The sequence below is a fragment of the Canis aureus genome, chromosome 13, assembly GCF_053574225.1.
Source record: "Canis aureus isolate CA01 chromosome 13, VMU_Caureus_v.1.0, whole genome shotgun sequence".
Taxonomy (NCBI): Eukaryota; Metazoa; Chordata; class Mammalia; order Carnivora; family Canidae; genus Canis; species Canis aureus.
The window spans coordinates 33,385,636-33,412,620 of record NC_135623.1 but is presented as its reverse complement, the minus strand read 5'-3'; the positions used below and the strand labels follow the sequence as shown (position 1 = coordinate 33,412,620).

The following is a 26,985-nucleotide window of genomic DNA, read 5'->3' as shown; positions in this document are numbered from 1 at the left end:
ATTTTGTTTCTTACATTTTGGTGAATAGAATATTTTTAACTAAAGTTTACTAAAGTTTGTTGCTAATATATGATAGGGTGTACAAAGACCTAGTTTAATAGATTCCGACAGATTTCTTTCCATAATGACTGTACGAGCCTTGACTTTCACTAGACATACATCAGCGTTTCCACATTATTGGAAGCACTTTGCATTACCCAATTTTTCTAATTTTTGCCATTCTGATGAGGATAGTCATGTGACATCTTAGTTTTAATTTTTATTCCTCTGGTCATGTAACTGAGCATCTCTTTATATACATTTATGCATTAGTCAGATCCCTATAAATTGTCTCTGTGTTTTTTCTATTGTATTTATATTTCCTTTTCATTAGATTACCTGACTTTATAATTATATTTGCAGAAGTTCTTTTCAAATCTAGATATTGGGCAGCCCGGGTAGCCCAGTGGTTTAGCGTCGCCTTCAGCCCAGGGTGTGATCCTGGAGACTCGGGATTGAGTCCCACGTGGGGCTCTCTGCATGGAGCCTGCCTCTCCTTCTGTCTGTGTCTCTGCCTCTCTCTCTCTGTGTCTCTCATGAATAAATAAATACAATCTTTAAAATAAAATAAAATAAAATAAATCTAGATATTAAGCTATTATTAGTTTTAGGCACTGAAAGTAATTTGTCTGTGTCTGTAATCTGTTAACCTTTTCTATAAAATCCTTCATAGGAAGTTAATATTTAATTTAAAAGTCAAGTCAATCAAAAAATTTTGCCATATAATTTATATTATTTGTATCTTTTATTTATTTTTTATTTTTATTTTTTTAAATTTTTTATTTATTTATGATAGTCACACAGAGAGAAAGAGAGAGAGGCAGAGACACAGGCAGAGGGAGAAGCAGGCTCCATGCACCAGGAGCCCGATGTGGGATTCGATCCCGGGTCTCCAGGATCGCGCTCTGGGCCAAAGGCAGGCGCCAAACCGCTGCGCCGCCCAGGGATCCCCCTATTTGTATCTTTTAAAAGAGTATTTCTTTACTGTTAAGTTGCAAATATATTCTCAATTATTTTATTTGATCAGTTTTACAACTTTATTTTTCACATTTGAGTCTTCAAACCTTCTAAATTCCATTTGACTATAGTGTGCATGAGTTATATACAGTCCTGCTTTTCAATGCTAGTTTATTGAATTCTATTTACCAAACAATTTGACCTTTCCTACTTTTGTTACATATCACATTCCAATATAGTCACAGGTCTAGTTTTGAACAACTATTCATATCCATTGGTCTACTTATCTGTACCACAATGTTTAGTTTTATACTAAATCTTTAAACCTTACCATGTAAATTGGCTCTGCTTTTACAGAGTGGACTTAGATGATATTAGGTTCTTATTCACCAATACACATTTTAGAAAGATTTTTAGGTTCCTAAAAAAACAGCTGTAATTTTGGTTGGAATTAGGTTTTACTTTATATGCTAAGTTGCTGCATCTATGAACAATAAACTTACTGAGTGGAGTGAATATTACCATGTGCCATTCAGACACTTTTAACAACTGAATCAGATTCCCCCAGCTGCTGAGAAAGTTGATGTCTAATGGCTCTTAGCTGAATAATTCTCTGGAAATCGTCCTTAGCTAAAGATTGCAGTTGTGCCTAAACCACACTGTCTCCTGAGGAATTTCAGGCGCATAAAGTCTGAGCTTGCCTCAGTTGGGACAACTTAAAAAAGCCTTTACATCACTAGAGCTTACTTCCATTGCTGCAACCCTATTGCATTTTACCTTTTCCCTCTGCCCAATCCTTCTTTCACCCCTCAAAAGAACTGTTTATGAAAGCCTTTTCCAATGAATGTCTTGCATTCAAATATGAGAATCTCAGAATATGTTTCCTGGAGAACCTGAACCATGACTGTCTTCAGAAAAATCCTGGAGTTTAGGGGATAAATATAATCAGCAATACAATTGTCTAGATCTATGGCATGTCTTTTGATATATATTTGGTAATAATTAAAATGATACCTTATTTTCATTTTTCTCATTCCTGTCTGCCTCATAAAATATTTTGATCTTATTTGGAAGACAGAGATGTTATTTATTAGCTTCTCCAAAACCCAGAATTTGAATGTTTTATTATATCTTATTTTTATTCTTGAAGGTTAGTGAAGAGTATTCTGGATAATATTCAGATCTCTACTATTAAGAAGTAACTCCACTGTCTTTTGGTATGCATTGTTTTTCTGCCATAATGTCAACTGTCAATATAATTATTATTCCTTTGTAGATAATCTTTCAATTCACTAAGTCTCTTTTTTTGTGGTGTCCAGTGCATAGTTTATTGCAATGGTAATATTTTATAGAGACAGAATTTATAGTATGCTGATTTGCATATTCATAAGTGTTCTAAATAAAAATGTGATCACTTTGTTTCATAATTTTCTGTCCTTTCACTATGGATATTTTCCTTATTTCTTGGAGGAAAAGTGGAAGCAGTTGCAGTTTTGATTTTTTTAAAATTTTCCTTTCAGTTATGGCCTTGTCCTAGTTGTGCAACTATCTGCCTTCAGTTTCTCAACACATTTCCAAGACTCTGAAAGATTTCTACTCCAGGTCTTCAATTAGTCCAGTGTCCTTTTGACATGAGTCCTTATTCACTTCTATCTCCATTCCCCCCCGCAAAAAAAGAAATGAAAACTTACTTCTATTACCATTTATCCTGTTTTTTTTATTTACCTGTACCTCTTCAATATCAAAAAAGTATTTATCATTGCTATGAATTAGTCATATATTTGAATATAGTAAAATACAGTGGGATACAGAAGGAGATTAACGTCAGAGCATTCATTTCATAGAAGCTTTTTTTTTTTTTTTTTTTGAGTAGGCTCCATGCCCAACATGGAGCCCAGTGCAAGGCTTGAGCTCTTGGCCCTGAGATCAAGACCTGAGCTGAGATCAAGAGTCAGATCTTAACCAACTGAGCCATCCAGGTGGCTCACAGAACCATTTTGATTAGTAATCTACCCAACCTGTTTTCATTCATTTTTAGCAGCAAAATAATTCAATGTAATATCAGTTTCTTTATCCTGCCATTCCTTGGGACTTTTATAATCCTCATTTTTGCTTCATAGTGGCAACTCAACAATCTATGTGCAATTGCTGGTAATATGCCTGTTCATATTAGGTGTTCATAGCTTGAAATATCAATTTTCCTAGGGCAATCTACATGTCACTCTGCCAGAGGAGTCTGTATTGAAATGCAAGGAAATATTTGCTTACTGATTATTTCAAATCTGTACATAGATTCTATAAATATTTTCATAAACACATTAATTTTCGCTAATACTCTAATTTTGCTCCCTTTTCAGGAAAACTCCTTGAATGAACTGCTCATAAGAATGATGAATATGACTGTTCTGGATACCATCATACCAGGTCCCATTAGAAAGTGCATTATCTTTTTATAATGCTAAGTTCTACTTGGCAAGCTAAATTATAATCTGTTTTCTTGGTGAATGTAGAATCTGAGTAAGGAGTATTAATTGGTTGATATCACCAGAAGGTGTCATAAAATTAGGGTCACCTGAGGCATCCACTTTCACCTGCCAAGGAGGCCGCACACTTCTGTCATTCGTTAGGGCACCCGCTTCTCTGGAAATTTCTGGAAACACACTGAAAATTTCTTGTTTTGTGGGCTCCATTTTTCTAAACTCCACATTGGCCATTCTCCTTCTGTTAATATAGTCTTCCTTCTAATAGCATATAGTACAATTGACTTTAGCAATGCACATACAGTTATCCTGTCTAGAGTCTTACACTCTGGTCACCATGTTTAAAACCTGTTTGTTCCTAAAGCTCCAATGATTTATACTTTATGACTTATAGTGATTGAAGTCACAATTACTTGTTAATTTTTATCTGCTTTGATCTTCTAACTTGTGAGGATACTTTATATTTCCCTTAGTATCCTACTATTTTAAAATATTCAAGTAATTGAATTCATTATGCAATTCCTGTTCAAAGTTAATAATAAATATTATTATTTTAATATGGTAGCATGCTAATATTTTTAAATCTACCATATAGAATCAATATTTTAAAGTACTATCAGATTATAAAGTTATATTACAAGTCAAGAAAACATGTTGTTATTACAGGTTATTATTTTAACATACAGTATTTTGAGATTATCCCAAATAGAGTTATGATATTTTATTAATTTACACTAATTATGCACATATTTTAAAGTGCCTTTTACTGAGGACCAGTATCTACAACATTTTTCTGTAACTTTAAACACATTTCTTACCACAAGTTGAACTCTTCCACCATTAAGTACATCTGGGTCTAACTCAGGCAAGAAGTGATTGCTGCATAATGACAAAAACCAAAAATTATATTATTATATAAATGTAGAGGAAGAATATGAAAGAAATGCCCAGTGAAAGTTTGGGAGAAATGAGTAATCTACAAAATGGAAATAACAGTGTTATTAAATTAGAGTATAGGCAAAGATACATACAAATTTACCTTTCCATAGTCATTTGAAAATTCAATTTAACATAAAATTTAAATTTCTAAATAATATTCAAAACTACTGTTCCTTACCAAACAGAATACCAAGAGCAAAAATTTGAAACTACCAATGATAGTTAATAAATGATAGAACATATGAATATTTTACTTATATTTACTTATATATCTTGTTTTATGAGAAAAGCAAAGCTTCCTTTTTTTTTAATAAAGATTTTATTTATTTATTCATGAGAGACACAGAGAGAGGCGGAAACATAAGCAGAGGGAGAAGCAGGCTCCCCAAACGGAGCCTGATGTGGGGACTCAATCCCGATCCCAGAACTGGGATCACGCCTTGAGCCAAAGGCAGAGCCCAAGCCCTGAGCCACCCAGGGGTCCCCAAAGCAAAGCTTCCTATTTTAAAATACCTATAGTGTGCCAAACATTATACTAATGCTCACCATTAATTTCTGTTTAAAACTAGAACATTGACATTTAGCTTTTCATCTGTTCTTGAAAATACGTTTTCTTAAAACATCGCCACTTACTCTTTTATGTATTTTCAGAAGAGAAAGTACATGAACAATTGCCTGTTGCATCATATGTTTAAATCCAACTTATTTAAGTGTAAGGGATATTGTTAAAGTTTTAGGTATATCTAAAATACATCCTGAAACAATTTGCTTATATTTTTCACGTTATCTATCCTAATGCTTTTAAATCCCTGAGCAAGACCTTTTATATTTGGTTAAGATAGATGGTAAACTATGGTTGTATTATATTTGTTTATAATTCTAAGGATGTCATTTGATGAATTACACTAAACTGACTCATACCAACATAAAAGAAATTTGTGCTTATATTAATTCGAATACTTAGTAAAATTTAAAAAGTTCTCAAATGTTGACTGCTTTATTCCTACTTTCTTTGCTCACAATGAAATAGGACAAAATAATCCAGATTATAAAATGTTGTTTCAATTTCACTTTCAGTCTTCACTTCCTTTTCCATATTTTTTAAAGAAATTACATGGGTAGAATTGACCACATATAAAAGTGTACATTTATTTATATCATAAAAAATTTCATATTTTACATATCTTAACTGGCTTGTAAATTGTCTTAACCCTTATAATTACAGGATTTTATTTGTTAGACATTTAAAACATTTCCAAAGCATTACCTACATTTAGATTCAATATTGATTTATATATTTAGTGTTTATAACAGCATTTTAAAAATTATTTTGTGGACATATGCAGCTAAAACGAAAGCTGCATCACTTGCCATCAGGGAAATACAAATCAAAACCACAATGAGATACCACCTCACACCAGTGAGAATGGGAAAAATTAACAAGGCAGGAAACAACAAATGTTGGAGAGGATGTGGAGAAAAGGGAACCCTCATACACTGTTGGTGGGAATGTGAACTGGTGCAGCCACTCTGGAAAACTGTGTGGAGGTTCCTCAAACAGTTAAAAATATACCTGCCCTACGACCCAGCAATTGCACTGTTGGGGATTTACCCCAAAGATACAAATGCAATGAAACGCCGGGACACTTGCACCCCGATGTTTATAGCAGCAATGGCCACGATAGCCAAACTGTGGAAGGAGCCTCGGTGTCCATCGAAAGATGAATGGATAAAGAAGATGTGGTTTATGTATACAATGGAATATTACTCAGCTATTAGAAAGGACAAATACCCACCATTTGCTTCAACGTGGATGGAACTGGAGGGTATTATGCTGAGTGAAGTAAGTCAGTCGGAGAAGGACAAACATTATATGTTCTCATTCATTTGGGGAATATAAATAATAGTGAAAGGGAATATAAGGGAAGGGGGAAGAAATGTGTGGGAAATATCAGAAAGGGAGACAGAACGTAAAGACTGCTAACTCAGGGAAACGAACTAGGGGTGGTGGAAGGGGAGGAGGGCGGGGGGTGGGAGTGAATGGGTGACGGGCACTGGGTGTTATTCTGTATGTTAGTAAATTGAACACCAATAAAAAATAAATTAAAAAAAAATAAAACGAAAGTCTCAAAAATTTATATCAAAAATATTATTGTCTTTGGACTTCCATTTCCCTAAAACTTTGGTTCAATAGTTATGCATATATGTGCTTTTAATCACATTGCTATGGGCTGAATTTGTTTCATCAGAATTGATAATGTTTATGTTCTAACTCTCAATATCACATAATGTGATGTATTTGAAATAAAGCCTTGAAAGAGGTAATTAAAGTAAAATGAGGTCATATGGGTAGGCTCTAATCCAAGATGACCAGTGTCCTTATAAGGACAGGAGATTAAAACATTGGCAACAGAGATGGAAGGATGATCGTGTGAAGGCACAGGAGAAGGTGGCTATTTGCAAACCATGAAGACACTCCTCCAAAGAAACCAAACTTGCTGACTCCTTGATCTTGAGCTTGTAGTCTCCAGAACTGTGAGAAAATAAATCTCCACTGTTTAATCTATGGTGTTTTGTTATGGTGGACATGGCAAACTAATACATACATTAACGTAACAAAAATTAATTGATTACCTATTAGATTTGAGCTGCCTTGTTTGTTACTAAAGGATATAAATATTTAATATCTTCAAACTTGTGAGCTCACCTCCATCTTGTAAGATAGATAGATAAGATATTATCATTTCACTATAAAGGAGAGGAAACTGAGGCATGGAGACATCATTGGAAATTAATACACGACTGGTAAAATGGCAGTACCAGTGTTGAATTATAATTTTAACTGGCAAATGTTAATGATAGACATGATACAAAGTAAAATATAACCATCAATACATATGATATTTATAAACAGTTAATGGATACCATGCATTTTACTTTATAAAGAATCATTTCTATGGTTCATTTGTTGGTAGTAAGCATTACAGAAACAGAGTTCTCAAACACTTTAGGGTGAAAAATATAAAGAGTGATTACATCTATTCTATAGAAGAGGCCTTTTATAACCTGGCAACGGGTGTATTGGCCTTTAGCTATAAAGTCATGTTTGTTTTAGCACAATGAACCTAGGTTTCACTTTTCAAGATGTGTTTACAATACAAAAATCTAATTTAAAGGAAATGACCTCACCATTTCATATCTCTGGAATTAGTTGTTTCATGAATCCCAACCTGTGTGTGAAGCCATTGGTATGTGTATTCTTTACTCCTTTCTAATTTTTCATTTGCAGTGGCATCCTTGTAGGTAAGTTCTTCTTCCTTACCTGGGGAAAAATATGGGTTACTTAAGGAGATCAAAAGGCTAGGTAAACAATTTTATCAAAAGAAAGAAAAAAAAGACTAATTCATGGAAGCTTAAACATCTGTAAGAAAAAAGTCAGTCACTTATAGATCAAGTAATTTTTCTGCTTGAGTTTCAAACTCATCTATTTTGAAAAATAAAAAAAGTTTCAATGCAGGGGGTCCCTGGGTGGCTCAGCGGTTGAGTGCCTGCATTCAGCCCAGGGCGTGATCCTGGAGTCCTGGAATCAAGTCCCACATCGGGCTCCCTGCATGGAGCCTGCTTCTTCCTCTGCCTGTGTTTCTGCCTCTCATTTGCTCAGCGGTTGCTGAACAGGATCCCCTGTTCAGGCTTAAAGTCCAGCTGTTCTTACACTAACTTTATACAATAGAATTCATAAATTATATTAAGGATATTTGAAACATAGTCTTAATTCTGTATATGAAACCAAGCTTGGTTTGTGTAAGCTAATCAAGTATTTTAAGCTAGGAATAAAATTATATAAGGTTTAGGGAACTTGTGGCTCATGCCATAGTAGCTATTTCAAAAAAGGAGGTGGGGAAGCCTACCAATATAAATGGATATGGGGAATACGCAAGAGGAGAAATACAAGGGAAGAATACAAGTAACAAATATGCGTAAAAAAAAAAAGGAAAAAAGAAAGTTAAAAATCCAACTCTTATATTAAAATGTAAAATTTATACATTTGCATAATAAAAATCCAACCCTATATTTAAATTTACGCATTTTTATAATTTTTTAAAAAAATATATAAATGTTACTACTATGACAATGCCATGCATTTCAGAATTACACCAAAGACCTGCTGTTTTCAAGCCTTCTTCCATGGACTAAATCTTTTGTGGAACCATTATCAGGTTTAGGGAATTACTGGCTTTGTTGGATTGATTGACAGTACCCTGGAGAAAGGTACCTCTTGAAAACTAACTCATGATAATCCAACTAACGAGAATCCTACAATTTAAAACCTAATGTTTAAAATATTAATTTATTAATTCTTTCACTATAGATCTTTGTGCACAGAAACGTCACCTTATATTTGCAAGTTGTTTGGAAAACAAATGAAGCATGGTGCAAGGCCTACTTCGAACGCTTGGTGCATGTACCACACACAATCATACATATACAGACATGGTTAACATTTGTCATTCTGCATATGTTGGGCATGATACATCTACCATGCACAACTTTTCCCTTAAAAACTGCTGCTGAAATTAGTGAAATGACTTTAGTTCAAAGAGATATTGTAGCCAGTTCTTAGGAAAGCTAAAAAGCAGGATGTTTATTTCCCTAGACTCCATGTTAACTTGGCAAAGTTAACTTGCTGTCACTTCTCATGCCACGTTGTGTTTCTAAAACAGCCCCAGCCCTTGCACCCTGAGCTTAAGCCGACCCCTCCAAATAGCAGATATATTTGGAGGAACATTGCTTCACATGCGAGGGCTGACCACGGAATCCTAAGTGGCTGTAGAGTATACAGAAACTAGAAGAGAGACTTAAACAAAGGGAACCTTTGGAATTGCCACTTCCAGTTACTGCACAGCATTAAATCTTTTCTCTGGCAGAGTCCCAGCCTTTTATCAGCTTTTTTTGGTTGACCAGACCAGATGTTGCACCCACAAATGCAGTGACAGAAACTAGTGAGGACTCAGTGACCACCGATAATCAACTGAGCCCATAGCTAGAATCTTATCTACTCTTGGTATGTAGAGAACCCTTTGTGATCCTTTTGTAATTATACTTTTAGCTAAAAATAAAAATTATCTGTGTCTTTCTCTTTTTAAAAATAATGACAGATCATTCCAATAGTCACTTGTTAAAGTACTCATTTTGGAAAGTTTTCCTCAGCTCTACAATAGCACTCCATAAACCTTAAGTGGTTTTACATCAGAGTTCAGCTAAGAATTCCTGAGAAAAGACGAGAGATTTCACTGTAAGGGTCCAGTTCATATTAACTATTTTAACCCTAAGGCATAGATTGGTAGATTGGCGTGTGCTCAGTGTAATAAACAACAAGCATACTGGTGAAGTTGGCTGGATGTACTTGAAGATACTGTAATTTACATACTGAAGAAATTGATTCTGTGTTGGCTAAACCATTTCAAGATTACTCCTGTCATTGAGAAGAAGAAAATAAGGTTAACCCTTTTACACTCACAGAAGAAGTTCTGTTTTTAGCATCTCACATAGGAAGAATAATGGTGATCTGAATTATTTAATGGACCCTTGTCATTAGTTAGGCTGTCGAGTAAAACCTTTCAGTTGTAGAAGAGGCATCTTTCTGCCTGCAGAACTCAAAATGCTTTGCTTGCTATTCTTTCGTATTTTTCTGGGTCTTGCTTCATGAATTTATATATCATAACCTAAGAAAAAAAAGTCTTTCCTTTGATTCCTGCTGTCCCCTAGTTACTGCTGTCTGCACATGCTCCTTTCCCTCGAAACACAAATGTGAGTATTTTTATTTAAACAAATTGTTAAACGTTTTTTTTTTATTATAAAAGGAATACATTCTTATTATAGATAATTTAGAAAATACAAAAAAGTAAAAAGTAAAAAAAAAAATCCATGAAAGTCCCACTATCCAAAGATAACCACTGGAATATTTTTAAGGCATTTCCTCATAGTTCTTTTTTTAATAGATTTTTTTGTTTACATAAAATTGTATGTATTCTATACATCCTACATTTCTGTATTATAACAAATGCATTCTAGGTAATGGAAATCTCATCTTAAACATAATTTTAGGGGTTATACACTATGATGTACCAACTTGTTGCATGATAAGTTTCTAATTATCTATTTAATTGATTTGTTTTTCAGGTGGAATTAAAGATAACATCTTTAAAAATATAAATATTTTGTGGAACTCTATATAATCTATATTGTCAAATAGCTGTAATAGCTTTCATCAATTTACCACAGACTATGAGATTACTCATTTCACTGAGTCCTTGGTCAACAATGGGATATAAAATATTTTAAAGTTCTTGATAATATGACAAAAATATTGTCTAATATGTTCTTAATTTATACATCTTTACTGCTAGTAAGATTGAATGTTATTCCACAATTACTAATTAATTATAAATCAAATAGTGTAAAATACTTTCTTGTTCTCCCCAGTTCTGCTGGATCCTAGTATTTCTCTTTCTGCTTTTAAATGATCATTCATAATTCTTTATCTGTTATCACTGGTGCAAATATTTTCTCTTGGCTATTGTTTGATTTTAGTTTCTAGTGTACTTTCCAAAGGAGCATCTTTCTCAGCATACCAATTTATTTGTTAAATATCTTTTAAACTACAAGTCATTTTCCCCTCATAATTTTTAGGTTCATGTCTCCCAATTCAATAAATTCATATAAAATAAGATACAAGTTTTCAGGGACAAATTCTATAGTCTTTTAATACCTTCCCTTTCACTCTAAAAGATGTTGGTTACCCAGAAGTGGACCCTGAACTTTATGGTCAACTAATATTCGATAAAGGAGGAAAGACTATCCATTGGAAGAAAGACAGTCTCTTCAATAAATGGTGCTGGGAAAATTGGACATCCACATGCAGAAGAATGAAACTAGACCACTCTCTTTCACCATACACAAAGATAAACTCAAAATGGATGAAAGATCTAAATGTGAGACAAGATTCCATCAAAATCCTAGAGAAGAACACATGCAACACCCTTTTTGAACTCGGCCACAGTAACTTCTTGCAAGATACATCCACGAAGGCAAAAGAAACAAAAGCAAAAATGAACTATTGGGACTTCATCAAGATAAGAAGCTTTTGCACAGCAAAGGATACAGTCAACAAAACTCAAAGACAACCTACAGGATGGGAGAAGATATTTGCAAATGACATATCAGATAAAGGGCTAGTTTCCAAGATCTATAAAGAACTTCTTAAACTCAACACCAAAGAAACAAACAATCTAATCATGAAATGGGCAAAAGACATGAAGAGAAATCTCACAGAGGAAGACATAGACATGGCCAACATGCATTTGAGAAAATGCTCTGCATCACTTGCCATCAGGGAAATACCAATCAAAACCACAATGAGATACCACCTCACACCAGTGAGAATGGGGCAAATTAACAAGGCAGGAAACCACAAATGTTGGAGAGGATGCGGAGAAAAGGGAACCCTCTTACACTGTTGGTGGGAATGTGAACTAGTGCAGCCACTCTGGAAAACTGTGTGGAGGTTCCTCAAAGAGTTAAAAATAGACCTGCCCTACGACCCAGCAATTGCACTGTTGGGGATTTACCCCAAAGATACAAATGCAATGAAACGCCGGGACACCTGCACCCCGATGTTTATAGCAGCAATGGCCACGATAGCCAAACTCTGGAAGGAGCCTCGGTGTCCAACGAAAGATGAATGGATAAAGAAGATGTGGTTTCTGTATACAATGGAATATTACTCAGCTATTAGAAATGACAAATACCCACCATTTGCTTCAACGTGGATGGAACTGGAGGGTATTATGCTGAGTGAAGTAAGTCAGTCGGAGAAGGACAAACATTATATGTTCTCATTCATTTGGGGCATATAAATAATAGTGAAAGGGAATATAAGGGAAGGGAGAAGAAATGTTTGGGAAATATCAGAAAGGGAGACAGAACATGAGAGACTCCTAACTCTGGGAAACGAACTAGGGGTGGTGGAAGGGGAGGAGGGCGGGGGGTGGGAGTGAATGAGTGATGGGCACTGGGGGTTATTCTGTATGTTAGTAAATTGAACACCAATAAAAAATAAATTAAAAAAAAAGATGTTGGTTAACAAAATTCTTTTAAGAGAATTCTATTCCTTGTTTCTATTTCTTCATTTTCCATTCCCACCTTAATTTATTGCTATCTGATTTTGTCAAATTGAAATGGATGTTACTAAGAACTAACAAACATATTTATTTCATCTTAATTGACCTCTCCGCTGAATTCAACTACAGAGGCCATTTCTTTTGTCCCTTTTCTGCAGGATGTTGAATCAACCTTGACTACTCATGCCTTAAAGTACCCACATCTAATCAGAAGCTAGATCTAGTCTACCTGCTGGGTATCTCACTAATAACTGGCTCCTCCTTTCTATCCCCACTACCCATTTCACTTCAGGCTCCATTTTGAACAGGAGTGAATAGGCTTGTATGTGGTGATGTAAGTCCAAAGGTATCTTTCTGACCTATCACAGTGGAAGAGGCACCCCTTCTCCTAAGCACAGTGTCTTCAAATCTGCTCTGGATCCCAACCCTTTCATATAATCCAGGATCTCATATCCATCAATATTTTCTTTTCTTCCATATTTCCAGTATCTGTAAAAAATGGCTCTTACCTTCCCCTCTAGCTGCTCTTTTTTCTCCTTCTGTAATCAGATACACTTCTTGAAATAATAGATAAAGACCAGTCCTTGTTGATTTATTACAATTCATGTTTCAGCTCACTGCAAGATACTTCTTGACACCATTTCACTGGAACTGTTCACACCAAGATCACTAACATTGCAAAATCGTTGGAACTTTTTGAAGTTATTATCTTATTGACTCCTCTATAATATTATACACTGTTGTGCATTCCTCCCCTCTTAAAGTCTTATTTCCTTTAGATTTTGTTTCATTACTCTCCTTGTTTTCTCTCTGACCTTTTGCCTAAACCCCAATCCCTTCAAGGGCTCCTCTTTCCTTGACATCCCTTCTAATCTCAGGTTTCTTCTCTGGGGTTCAATCCTGGCCCGATTTACTCTTTCCTGTGTAGGATATTCATTCAAGTTCTTCAATCACTTTCATTATCTCCTTTTGAAACATGTATCCACCCAAAGCTTTGCCACTTAAGACACCCTACAGATAATTTAAACCGAGTATGTAAAAAAGCTGATCTCATGTATTATCATACTTTTTCTAAGGTCTCATAGTGATACTACCTTTGTCAATGTATAAGACAGAAACTAGAGTCTTCTACTGAACCAGCATTCATCCTTATTCTACAACTGCAAATTTTTCATCCTAAATTCTTTTCAGTCTCAAATTTCCTGGATTTTTGTTGTCGCTATTTTATTTCATGCTACCATCATTTCTTCTGAATTACTGTAAGACCCCTCTCACTGGTCTTTTTTTCTTTTCCTTTCTTTTCTTTTCCCTTTGGTCTTGCTCCTGTGCACATATCTCCATACTGCAAATGGCCTTGTTGAAATACAAATTCAATTGCATTGCTTCATAGGTTAAACTCATGGTTCATCATTGCCTTTGGATAATGTTTTTTTTTTTTCTTTTCCTTTGCATGGCATACAAGCCATGCATGTACCTTCCGACACATCCATTAGATTCTTGCCTCAGTCATTCAAATATGTTAGAATTACTCAAAACGGTCTTTTTTTGGCTGTAGACCTAGCTTCAGATTACTTACTTTGCCAATGTTTTTATTTTTTTATTTTTATTTTTATTATTTTTTTTGCTTCATGTCTTCAGGTCTCAGTTTAGAGATTACATTCTTTGAGGTAAGTCCTTGATCTTTCAACACTGCATTCCTTATTCAAATTAAGTTGGTGATGTCTTCCAAAGGTTCCTATAGACAGTCCATAATAGCATTTATTACATTTTACTTTCTTATTCATGTGTCAGTTTTGCCTACTATATATAATCTCTTTAAAGATTGCACAGTAGGATGGTGCTTAATAATTTTGTGAAATAATGGAATAATTGTCATAGTTGATTAATGATCTGTCAGTGCCCTGACAAATGTAGAGCTGGAATTTAGATTTTTAGTATGTAGACAAACCTATGCATTGTGGAGGATACTACATTCCTTTACATAATCAACTTAATCATTATGATAGAAACTTCACCTCTGAAAGTCATAACTAGTTTGGGATAAAAATTGACAACCAAAGAAGGCAAATTAAAAAACAAAATAGAAAACTACTCCATCATATAAGGCTACTTTATAAAATGTCCACAGTGTATGAAATCCTAGAGGAAAGCAGTTCAGCTTTAAGAAGTTCACTGAAAGAAATGCAGTCTTTTTTGAAATTAATGGAAATATTCTTTTCTTCATGAAAAACAAAATAAGTGTTCATTAAACCCATATGCTTCAAATAAATGTTTTCTAAATTTTCAGTATAGCATAAATATCCTACACAGAGGGAGATTAAGATTCAATTATCATTTGGGACACACACAAAAAGCTAATTATTTATATTTTAAATACATATGGCAACTTTCCCATGAGTATTTTCTTTTCCCTTAATGGCCTTTCTTAGTAATATAATAAAAACGTATTCTTGGTTTCATAGATAGAGATGAGTTCATCTCTTTACCAAAAGCTTTTGGAGGACATAGTTGCATGATGAGCAAAATACTATGTGCAATGGAAATATTTTTGGTAACGTTGATAAATGGCTGATTCTACATATCTCATGCTGGAAATGCTAAAAATATGTTTCCATTTTAAAGTATAAGTGGTCTGTACATGTTTATTAAAGGAATTATTGCATCATACTTCACAAATAAAGCACAAATAAAATTGGAATTTGGCATAAATGTTATACTAACAGAATTTTAAATTCATTAACATCTGCATAAATACTTGTTGATAGGGTGTTTATGGCTTCTTCCTTAACCAATCCAATCTGTTGTTGTAAAGTAGACAGCATTGGCATGAAACCAGTAACTCTAAGATCCATTTGTGTGCGACAAGCAACATTCCTATTCTTTTAAAATATATTTAAATATATATGTAATTGATCACTAAGGAAAATGACTTCATGAATAAAGGATTGTTGTTGCCAAACGTTAAAAACAGAAATTTTGGGAATAGAGCCAAAGCTGTATGTAAGGGTCAAAGGCTAACTGCAGTACTGATCACTCCTTTACATATTTCACTATATTTTATGGGAGGGAAGCTAAAAAAAAAGTACTAGAATGAAAAATACTTGGTAGTTTCTGACATTTAAATTAATTTTCAAAATTCGTCTGTTTGGGGGTTGGGTGGTACCTAAAGTAGACGAATGACCTTTAGGAAAGCAAAGGAAAAGTCTTTTGTATTCAACTCATATATATAATTCTACCCGAAATGATATGTTTTGCCATTTGTATTGGTCAGTTGAATTTAATCTCCTCAATAACCTTATAGTGGAGTACCAAACACTACATAAAGAGTGGTTCTTTAGTTTCTTCTGTGAGAACCACGTTAAGTCAAGAGAATTGCAGGTTGTTAAAGTCATATTGTCATGTGTATTAGTCATATTAATGTATAATGTGTCTCCAAGTTTGCTGTTAACTAGGGGCAGGACTAGGGTTAAGTGAAGTGGGGCAAATGAAATACTTTACAAAATTTACACAAAATTTAAGGGGTGACAAAAATCTCAGGAATCAGGCGAATAATATTTGAATGTAATATTTTAAAATAAAAGTTCATGCAAAAATCCATGATAAACACAATATAAAAGTTTTAAGTGACAGGATCAGTAAAGTGCTATGCCAAGCTGTATTAGAACCTGAGGTAAGGGAAATATCAGTAATACTGATCCTTCACAGTCAAGGCATTGGTAGATTTACTTTTTCCTAAATAATAATAAGTGTTAATAGGATATTATTTTTAGAACTACCCAGTAGCCATTGTCTAAGATTGTTTTCTACATTTCCAATCACTCTGACCACTACTTAATTTTTTCACTAGAAAAGCCTCTGGAATTGTGACATATGAGAAATTAATTATAGGATAAATTAATTCAGTCTATATAGGAGAGTCTACACCTTAGTCATCTATCTGTTTAGGATCTATTTTGCACGTAATTAGTTGGCTTTTTTACTTACTGTGTAATTTTGAGCAAATTATCTATCTTCTCTCTACATCGTTTTTTTTCTCTTAAAATGTCTAGAATAATTCCAAACCCCAGAACACATATAATGCCTAACATATAGTAAGAATTTTTTTAAAGATTTTATTTATTCATGAGAGACAGCGAAAGGCAGAGACATAGACAGAGGGAGAAGCAGGCTCCTTGTGGGGAGCCTGATACTGGACTCGATCCCAACCCCGGGATCACAACCTGAGCCTAAGGCAGATACTCAACCACTGAGTCACCCAGGCGCCCCTATAGTAAGGATTTAATAAGTATAGCCATTTTGCTATTTTTAAAATTAAATGAGCTCTATTATGCATAGCTTTAATGCTATCTCAGTTGCCTTGGACCAAGACTTAGCTATCCTGGAGGTGAGACTATCTGTAGGACTATCTGTAGGAATCTCTAAACACAGGCCAAGATCAAGGTTCCAGGGGGTCACTGGAAAGATCCCAAGATTAACCACAAAACTAGACAGAACAATTTTCTGGGAGAGTCCAGGAAGTCTTCATTCAAAGAATTCTAAATCTATAACAGGTATTTTAAAAAATGTATTTTATTTCATAATATATGAGGATTTCTGTGTGTCTTTAATAAAGAAAAGTTAATTTCCAAAAGATAACAAGGATACAGAGTCCTAATTGATTTCAAGTTATTTCAAATAATTTTTAGCAATTGCTCAGTAATAACCATGAAGGAGGTTCCATTGACATGATTCTCTCCTGTTTCACTCTCTCAATTTAATTACTCTTGGAAAATATTCCCCTATCCAATCTAGACTCCCTCAGGGAGTGTTAATATAGTAGGTCATCCAAACTAGGGCCCACCCAATAGAATGGAGAGGCTGATGATGTAAGTAGGTTGGCTTTCAAAATAACATGATCATAGTGCCCATATAAGTATTACTGCCACCTGTGTTTTGTTTGTTTGTTTGTATAGTTGGACTTCAGGTTCTTGCTATATTTAAAAGCTTTTGCTCTGGTAAAAAGACATCTCTAATTCTACTCATTTATGTATATTTATTAATTGAGGGCCAAGTATACGGGTGATTTCCTTTATTAATTTTATTTCAAAAGAAGTTAGTAAGTGGTATTATATTGATACACTAATGATAGAGGCTTGATGGATCCAATTAAACATTTTTGGTATTATTGCAATCATTGTTTTTATAGCAACAAGACAACAATACTTATCACACGTTTATACATTCATAATACATTTCCCATTGACTATTAATTTTCTGCCTCTGATGATTTCTCTGTCAAGAATACAGATATACTTCTGTCACAGACCCGGCTGGTATCACATAAAATACTGAATATATATTAAAATATTGTTTGTGTTATAAAACCAATAGTAAGCATAAATAATTTTCTTTCACAGTTTTTTTAGGAGGGTGGGGAAGGGCAGAGGAAGAGGGAGACTCAAGCCGGCTCCACACCCAGCATGGAGCCCAACTCCAGGCTTGATTTCACAAACTGAGACCATGACCTGAGCTGAAATCAAGAGTCTTTGCTTAACAGACTGTGCCACCCAGGTGACCTTCTTTCATAATTTGACAAACATATTAGAGATCAATAAACCTGGTCCCAAACTTATTGTTTTCCATGGGTAATCATTTAAATGAGTATTCCTATAGATTGAAGATTTTAGAGTTTTCTAAGTGTATACTTCATTAATGCAGACTTTTTCATTATATTTTGTTTAGAAAGATTTTAATCTTATGTAGCAGAAGTTCATTTGTAAATGATTCAGGGCCTCCATTCATTGATTTCACTTTTAATTGAAAAGATAGGTAAAAGTATTATTGAACTACTTATACTCTAGTGAGGAAAAAAGTAAAGATAGGCATTACCAGTCTTCCCTACAAAATTAATTTTGGCTTTAAACTAATTATATAAATGATTTGGGGAAGTTTTTTTTTTTTTTTGGAGGCAAAGTAAGGGATGGGGTTTGAAACTGGATGGGACTTTAATTGGTCAAGTCACTTTGCTTATCAGAGACAATTTTGTCATTCATCAACATTAGAAAGGAAAGAAATATATGGAACACTTTATGAATTTGCATGTCATCCTTGTTCAAGGCCATGCTAATTTTCTCTATATATTTCAATTTTAGTATATGTTTTGCCAGGTGAGCACTAAAAGCTCTTTTTATCATTTTTATTTTGTTGTGATATATACAATGTATACAAAATGTTGCATATAGCAGGTGTTTAAATTTCAAGATTTATAAGATTATATATTACATAATTTATGCATAAATTGTTTAAAATTATATAAATAAGAATATAAATATACATTCCATGTGACCTCTGATCATTAAAAAAAATAGAACACTGCTTGTATATGAGAAGTCCTGCTCCAAAATCTCTTCTTTTAGGGATAACCACTATGCTAAAGTTTATGACTTTCTTGGTTTCCTTTATAATTTTTACTACCAATATATTTAGCAAGCTTTGCTTGCTACAATTCTGAAGGTATTCTTTTCTTTTAAGATTTTCAAATTTATTTATTCATGAGAGGCAGAGAGAGAGAGAGAGAAAGAGAGAGAGGCAGAGACACGGGAAGAGGGAGAAGCAGGCTCCATGCAGGGAGCCTGATGTGGGACTTGATCCTGGGACTCCAGGATCACACCCTGGGCCGAAGGCAGGTACTAAACTGCTGAGCCACCCAGGGATCCCCTGTAGGTATTCTTTTTTGTTCATTTGTTCAATATTGTTTGTGAGATTCATCTATGTTGCTGTGTATAGATGCAGTTCATTACTTTCCAACACCATACTATATTCTACTGTATGATGTATTACAGTTTATCTATTCTATTGTTGGACACATGGGCTGTTTCCAACTTTGGACTATTAAGAAAAACACAACTCTGACTATCCTTGTATAAGTTCCCGTAGGGCAAGCATTTAGGAATGTAATTGAAGGATCATATGAAATGTGTATCTTCAAGCCCACCACATGTAAAAGTGCTTTCCAAATGGTTGTACCAAATTGTATTTCAATCAGCAAAATATAAGTCTTATTGGCTATTTATTTTCTCACACTTAGTTTTGTTAGTTTTTTTTTTTTACTTTGCAGATTTAATTTGTATTTCTCTGCTATAAAATAGATTAAATCTTTTTATATGTTCACAAATTATGTGGATTTCTTCTTTTGTGAAAAATATGTTAAAGCTTCTTGTTTATTTTGCCTATTAGGCTATTTGACTTTAAGGAATTATTTATATATCCTGGATATGAGAACTTTGTTGGTTATATGTTTGGCAAATACCTTCTCCATCTCTGTGGATTATTATTTCACTACTATTATGACATTTTTGGATTTAGATATATTCTTAATTTTAATGGAAATATATATATCAAGATGACCAGTACTTTTAAAGAAATAATTCCATATCCAATGTTATATTCTTTCACATTGTCTTCCGTTTTATGCTTTTGCTTCTTACATTTAGGTCTTTAATGTGAATATAATAATTTTTTAAGTATAGATAATGGTTTAAGTAAGATTTATTGAAAGTCTACCAATTTCCCACTGATTTAGAATACTGTCTTACAATATCAATTAAGCATATATGCATGGGCCTCCATTAGTTGTCATTTTCTATACTATTTTACTTTATCTACCCTATCTGATCCTAGAATTACTACCATCCCATCCTATCTCATCTCATCCATCCCATTCCATCCATACCATTCAATACCATACCACACCACAATATATCCACTGTCTCATTTGTGTCAGCTCTATAATATGTTTATTAATAATAGATTATGGCATTTGACAAGTTCTCCCAATTTATTCATCCTTGTTGAGTGTCTTCTGGCTATTTGCAGATTTTGATTTTCTATACAAATTTTAGATTCTGCTTGTCAGTGCCCAGAAACACCTCTTGTTTCATTGAGATTTCATAGTATCCACTGCTAATTTTGGAACAATTTAAATCTTTGAAATTTAGTCTTTCAATTCATAAATTTATTTATAGTTTTTCTTTAACATTCTTGATAGTGTTTTACAATTTCCCTGATAAAGTCTTGCACATTTTTTTGTAGACACACTCTTTGGTACATGATTTTAAAAATACTTTCACATCTATATCCATTCATCAGAAAATGGACATTTAGGAGAGAGGGAAATAAGCCATAAGTGAGTCTCAGTGGCAGAACAAACTGAGGTGGGTGGGAAATGGATATTATAGGCGGCACTTGTGATGAGCACTGAGTATTGTATGTAAGTGATGATTCACTGAATTTTACCCCAGAAACCAATATCACACTGTATATTAACTAACAAAATTAAAATTAAAAAAAAAAAAAACTATCACAGGTCTAATTTTTTTTCCTTCTTTGTTTCTTGCCTCTAATGTTAGGTTTAAGATGAAAGTTAAGGTTAATTTTGGTATCATATTTTTCTAGGAAATGATCATCTAAATTTTCAAATGTACTTCCATAGGGTTTTTCACAATATTCTCTTACTATATACAGTTTTAGTCTGTATATTTTGTCATTCTGCCTCATTTTCATTTCTGATACTGGTTATTCATGCTTTCTCTTTGGTTTTCATAATCAGACTTGCCAGGAATCCAAAAAATTTCCTTCAAAAACTTATCTTTATTGATGAATTATTTTACTTTAACATTTTTCATTAGCTATTTCTTTTATATACAATCATAGTTTTATTACTCAGTTGTTTTTAAAAATATTTATGAGGGGTCCCGGGGTGGCGCAGCGGTTTGGCGCCTGCCTTTGGCCCAGGGCACGATCCTGGAGACCCGGGATCGAATCCCACGTCGGGCTCCCGGTGCATGGAGCCTGCTTCTCCCTCTGCCTGTGTCTCTGCCTCTCTCTCTCTCTCTCTCTCTCTCTCTGTGACTATCATAAATAAATAAAAATTAAAATAAAATAAAATAGGGATCCCTGGATGGCGCAGCGGTTTGGCGCCTGCCTTTGGCCCAGGGCGCGATCCTGGAGACCCGGGATCTAATCCCACATCGGGCTCCCGGTGCATGGAGCCTGCTTCTCCCTCTGCCTGTGTCTCTGCCTCTCTCTCTCTCTGTGACTATCATAAATAAATAAATAAATACCTTAAAAAAATTAAAAAAAAATAAAATAAAATATTTTTGACTCACGAATTTTTCAGATGTTTCCTAATTTCCAAGAAAATAAAGATTATCTAGTTATCTTCATTTATCATTCATTTATAGTTTATTAGCATTATGTTCAGAAAACCTACTGCACATGACTTCACTCCTCAAGTAGTTTTTGAAATCTGATTTAAGACTAGGATAAGTTAAAGTTTTGGAAATGTCTTATGTGTGCTTGAAGGTCATGTGCATCCCCTGGTCATTGTTCTATATGCGTCCTTTAAGCAAATGTTATTAAATTGATTTATTGAACCATGTCCTTATTGAGTTTTTGAGTGCCTGTCCTATAAATTACTAAGAAAAATATAATAAAGTTCTCAATATAATTTGGAATTTTTGACTTCTCTTTGGTACTTCCTTAATCTTTGTCTTATATTACTTAAAAAATATAACATTCCATTTTTAGAGCATTTTTAGGTTTAAAACAAAATTTGAAGATAGAGAGATTTCTCTACATACTCTCTTCCTTTACATTTTTAAAGTCTCTCCCATTATTGGCATACTTCCACTCCCCACCACAGTGGTACATTGTTACAATCTATGAGTTGTCTTCTCATTCTCTTTACATTGTCTTCAGCAGAACACAAATTTTTAAGTTTATTGAGGTTCAACTTACTAATTATTTCTTTCATGCATTGTGCCACTGGTGTTGTGTCTAAAAAGTCATAGCTATGCCCAAGGTCACCTAGATCTAGATTTCCTTCTATGTTATAGTTGAGTTTAGGATTTTGCATTTTACATTTAGCTTTGTGATCCATTTTGAATTAAATTTTGTGAGTTGGGGATCCCTGGGTGGCGCAGCGGTTTGGCGCCTGCCTTTGGCCCAGGGCGCGATCCTGGAGACCCGGGATCGTCCCACGTCGGGCTCCGGGTGCATGGAGCCTGCTTCTCCCTCTGCCTGTGTCTCTGCCTCTCTCTCTCTCTTTCTGTGTGTGTGTGTGTGTGTGGCTATCATAAATAAAAAAAAATTGTGAGTTGTATACTGTGTGTGTCTATATTAATTTTTCCTCAAATATGTGTCGGTCCACTTGTCCTAGCACCATTTATTGAAAAGATAGTCTTTGCTCTGTTATATTATCTTCTCTCCTTTGTCAAGGATCAGTTGACCATATTTGTGTGGGTCTATTTCTGGGCTGTCTATATTCTGTTCCATCAACCTGTTTGTTTATTCTCTTGCCAATACCACACTGTTTTGGTTACTGTAGGCTTATAGTAAATCTTGAAGAATTGTCAGTCCTCTAAATTTGTCCTTTTCCTTCAATATTGTGTTGGCTACCATGGGTATTTTGCCTCTTTATATAAATTTTAGAATCAGTTTGTTAATATCCACAAAATGACTTGCTGGGATTTCATTTAATCTATAGATCAAATTAAGAAGCACTGAAATCTTGCCAATATTGCATTTTTCTATCCATGAACGTAGAATATTTATAAATTTATTGCATTCTTTATTTCATGAAAGTTTTGTAGCTTTTCTCTTATAGATCTTATACATATTTTGTTAGATTTATACCTAAGCATTTAATTTGGGGGTGGCAATGTAAATGGTTTTGCATTTTTAACTTCAAACTTTACTTGTTCATTACTAATACAAAGAAAAAAGATTGGATCTTGTATATTAACCCTACATCCTGAAACTTTGCTATAATTACTTTAGTTTCAGAAGTTTTCTTGTTGGTTCTTTCAAATTTTCTGTATAGATAATCATATAATCTGAAAACCAAAAAAATTTATATCTTTCTATTCTGTATGCCTTTTGTTTCCTTCTCTTGTATATTACATCATTAGGATTTCCAGTACAAGGTTGAAAAAAAGTGGTCAGAGGCAATACCCTGTTTTGTACCTTATCTTAGTGGGAAAGCTTTGAACTTCTTACCATTTACAATGATGTTAACTGTAGGGTTGTTGTAGAAATTCTTTATCAAAGAAGTTCCCCTCTATTCCTGGTTTATTGAATTTTTATCATGAATGGTGGGTTTTGTGAAATGCTTTTTTTCTTCTATAGATATCATGTGAGTTGACTTTTCTAACCTGTTGATGTGATGGACACACTAATTTTTGACTTCTTTAAAAGATTTTTTATTTATTTGAGAGAGCGAGTGAGAATGAGAGAGCAGGAGCAGGGGAAGGAGGAAGGGCAAAGAGAGAAATGGACTCTCTGATGAGCAGGGAGCCCAATGTGGGGCTCAATCCCAGAACCCCAGGATCATGACCTGAGCCAAAGGCAGATGCTTAACTGATTAAGCTACTGATGTGCCCCATGATTTTTGAATGTTTAATCAGCTTTACATACATGGGATAAATCCCAGTTGTTCATTATGTAATATAATGTGTATAATTCTCTTTATAAGTTGTTGGATTTGATTTGCTAATATTTTGTTGAGTATTTTCTGTATCATGTTATTAAAAGTCTGTAGTTTTCTTTTCTCATATAGTCTTTGTCTGTCTTTAGCATTAGGTTAATTCTGGCCTTACAGAATGAATTAGAAAATATTCCTTCTGTTTCTATCCTTCAAAAGAGATTATAGAGAATTTGTATAATTTATTTCTCAAATGTTTGATAGAATCCACCAAGAACCCTTTTGGGCCTGGCATTTTCCATTTTAGAAGGTGATTATTTTTTTACTCAATTTTATTTAATAGATTTAATTTCTTCCTTAAATCTTTTTTTTTTCTTTTGCTAACTTTTGGTTTAATTTACTCTACTTTTTCAAGTTTACTAAGGTAGAAACTTAGATGACTGATTTTACATCTTTCTTTCTTTATAATACATGCACTTTGGCTATAAATTTCCCTCTAAACACATATTTTTCTGCATATCACACATCTTATAAATAGTGTTTTCATTGAATTCAAAAGTTCCATTAAATTCAAAATATATATATTTTTAATTTCTCATAGTTTAGTAATGCTTTAATTTCCTCCTAAAGGCTGCTTTTTCTTACATTAATATGAGGATGCCAGCTTTCTGGCATCTGGACTATTTTTCCTATCCTTTTGCTTTCAAACATATTGCACCTTTAGAATTTAAGTTTGGCCCTTGAATTAAAAAAAATCTAGAATTTTTATCTGTTATTTAACTATTTACATGTAATATAAGTACCAGTATATTTGAATTTGTATACACACCATACACACACACATACACACACACACACACACACATATATGATTTGAGTGTGTATATTTTGTGCTTTCTATTTGCCTGGATACACTATGATCTTTTCTTTCGTTCTTTTTCTTTTTTTTCTTTTCTTTTCTTTTTCTTTCTTTCTTTCTTTCTTTCTTTCTTTCTTTCTTTCTTTCTTTCTTTCTTTCTTTCTTTCTTTCTTTTCTTCTTTTTTTTAGGGAGAGAGGTGGGGGAAGGGCAGAAGGAGAGAGAGGGAATATTAATCAGGCTCCATGGCCAGAGTAGAGCCTGATGAGGGGCTCAATCTCATGACTCTGAGATCATGACCTGAGCCAAAATCAAGATTTGGATGCTTAACCGACTGAGATACCCAGGCAATCCAATACACACTAGTTTTTTCTTTACTTTCTTGGCTTTGTTTTGGATTGAGTGCTTCTTTTTTTTATTGTTCTGTTTGTTTGTTTGTTTTTCCTTCTAGTGTGGAGATAACATTGTTTGCATGTATTCATTTTAGTTTTTACCCAGGATATCAAAATACATTTGATTAACACAATCTAAAATTAACCAATTTCCTCCTCCTCCTAGGGAATATAAGAATCATAGAATATTTTAACTCAATTTAACTCCATTTTAACTTATATATAAATATTTATCTGATTTTACTTGTGACATTTAATTTTACCAGATGTGATTATTGCTATTCATACTGTCCATTTATGTTTGATTTTAACCACATATTTTCTAATTTTTATTTTTTTCTATCTTCTTGCCACATGGATCTTTCATCTGGGATTTTCTTGTGAAAAGAACTGTCTCTTTAAATAAGTTTCCTTATTAAGTGTCTACTAGTAGCAAACTCAGTTTTTGTCAATATTAAAATGTCTGTGGTGAGATCTGCTGGGAAGATGGAGGAGATGAAGGACCCTAGACTCAACTCCTCCCATGGATACAACTAGATAATACCCATAATCAATGTAAAAACCCAGAAAATCACCCAAAGACTGACAGAACAAACTCCAAAACTAAAGGCAGGAAGAGGCCACATCAAAGAAGGAAGGAAGAGTGAAGACACAGTGAGAACGAAACAGACTTTGGATGTCCCCAGTAGGGAGGGAGTTGGTGGTGTGGAGAAAGATGGAAAACAGGCTCTCAGACTCTCACACCAGGGAGCCAACAAACAGGGAAGACAAATCTCCATAATATTTGCCTTTGAAAGTGAGAGGGGCTGAATTTTGAGAGTTCTTAAAACCAATGGGACTTAAAGCTTTGAATTTTAAAAAATCATTTTGACTCTGTTCTAGGAGAATACAGACAGTCTAACTGAGTGGAGCCTCCACACTTAAAGAGACAGCATGACAAACAGCCCTGAATCCAATCATGAAATGTGCAAAAGACATGAAGAGAAATCTCACAGAGGAAGACATAGACATGGCCAACATGCACATGAGAAAATGCTCTGCATCACTTGCCATCAGGGAAATACCAATCAAAACCACAATGAGATACCACCTCACACCAGTGAGAATGGGGAAAATTAACAAGGAAGGAAACCACGAATGTTGGAGAGGATGCGGAGAAAAGGGAACCCTCTTACACTGTTGGTGGGAATGTGAACTGGTGCAGCCACTCTGGAAAACTGTGTGGAGGTTCCTCAAAGAGTTAAAAATAGACCTGCCCTACGACCCAGCAATTGCACTGCTGGGGATTTACCCCAAAGATACAGATGCAATGAAATGCCGGGACATCTGCACCCCGATGTTTCTAGCAGCAATGTCCACAATAGCCAAACTGTGGAAGGAGCCTCGGTGTCCATCGAAAGATGAATGGATAAAGAAGATGTGGTCTGTGTATACAATGGAATATTACTCAGCTATTAGAAATGACAAATACCCACCATTTGCTTCGACGTGGATGGAACTGGAGGGTATTATACTGAGTGAAGTAAGTCAATCGGAGAAGGACAAACAGTATATGTTCTCATTCATTTGGGAAATATAAATAATAGTGAAAGGGAATATAAGGGAAGGGAGAAGAAATGTGTGGGAAATATCAGAAAGGGAGACAGAACATAAAGACTCCTAACTCTGGGAAACGAACTA

The 26,985-nt window shown here is 34.2% G+C and overlaps 1 protein-coding gene and 1 non-coding gene across 22 annotated transcripts in view; both read right to left on the bottom strand.

Annotated features, from left to right (window-relative positions):
- The window catches only part of LRRIQ1 (leucine rich repeats and IQ motif containing 1), a 215,338-nt gene that overhangs the window by 35,204 nt on the left and 153,149 nt on the right, over nucleotides 1-26,985 (bottom strand). For 15 of the 21 annotated variants that reach the window (XR_013350623.1, XM_077845682.1, XM_077845688.1 and 12 more), the window contains 2 exons: nucleotides 7,605-7,737; nucleotides 4,295-4,355 (listed from right to left, as the gene is read on the bottom strand). Coding sequence is in view for 17 of the 21 variants with exons in the window: in XM_077845682.1 (XP_077701808.1) it covers nucleotides 4,295-4,355; nucleotides 7,605-7,737 (194 nt within the window). In the remaining 4 variants the exon portion in view is untranslated. Of the gene's footprint in view, nucleotides 1-3,458; nucleotides 3,738-4,294; nucleotides 4,356-7,604; nucleotides 7,738-14,144; nucleotides 14,331-26,985 lie in introns of those variants that run through there. The other 6 variants (XR_013350624.1, XR_013350625.1, XR_013350626.1 and 3 more) reach the window with 4 other exon arrangements.
- LOC144282788 (U6 spliceosomal RNA) lies at nucleotides 18,646-18,749 on the bottom strand. Its single transcript, XR_013351229.1, has one exon. It is a non-coding gene; the product is annotated as a U6 spliceosomal RNA (small nuclear RNA).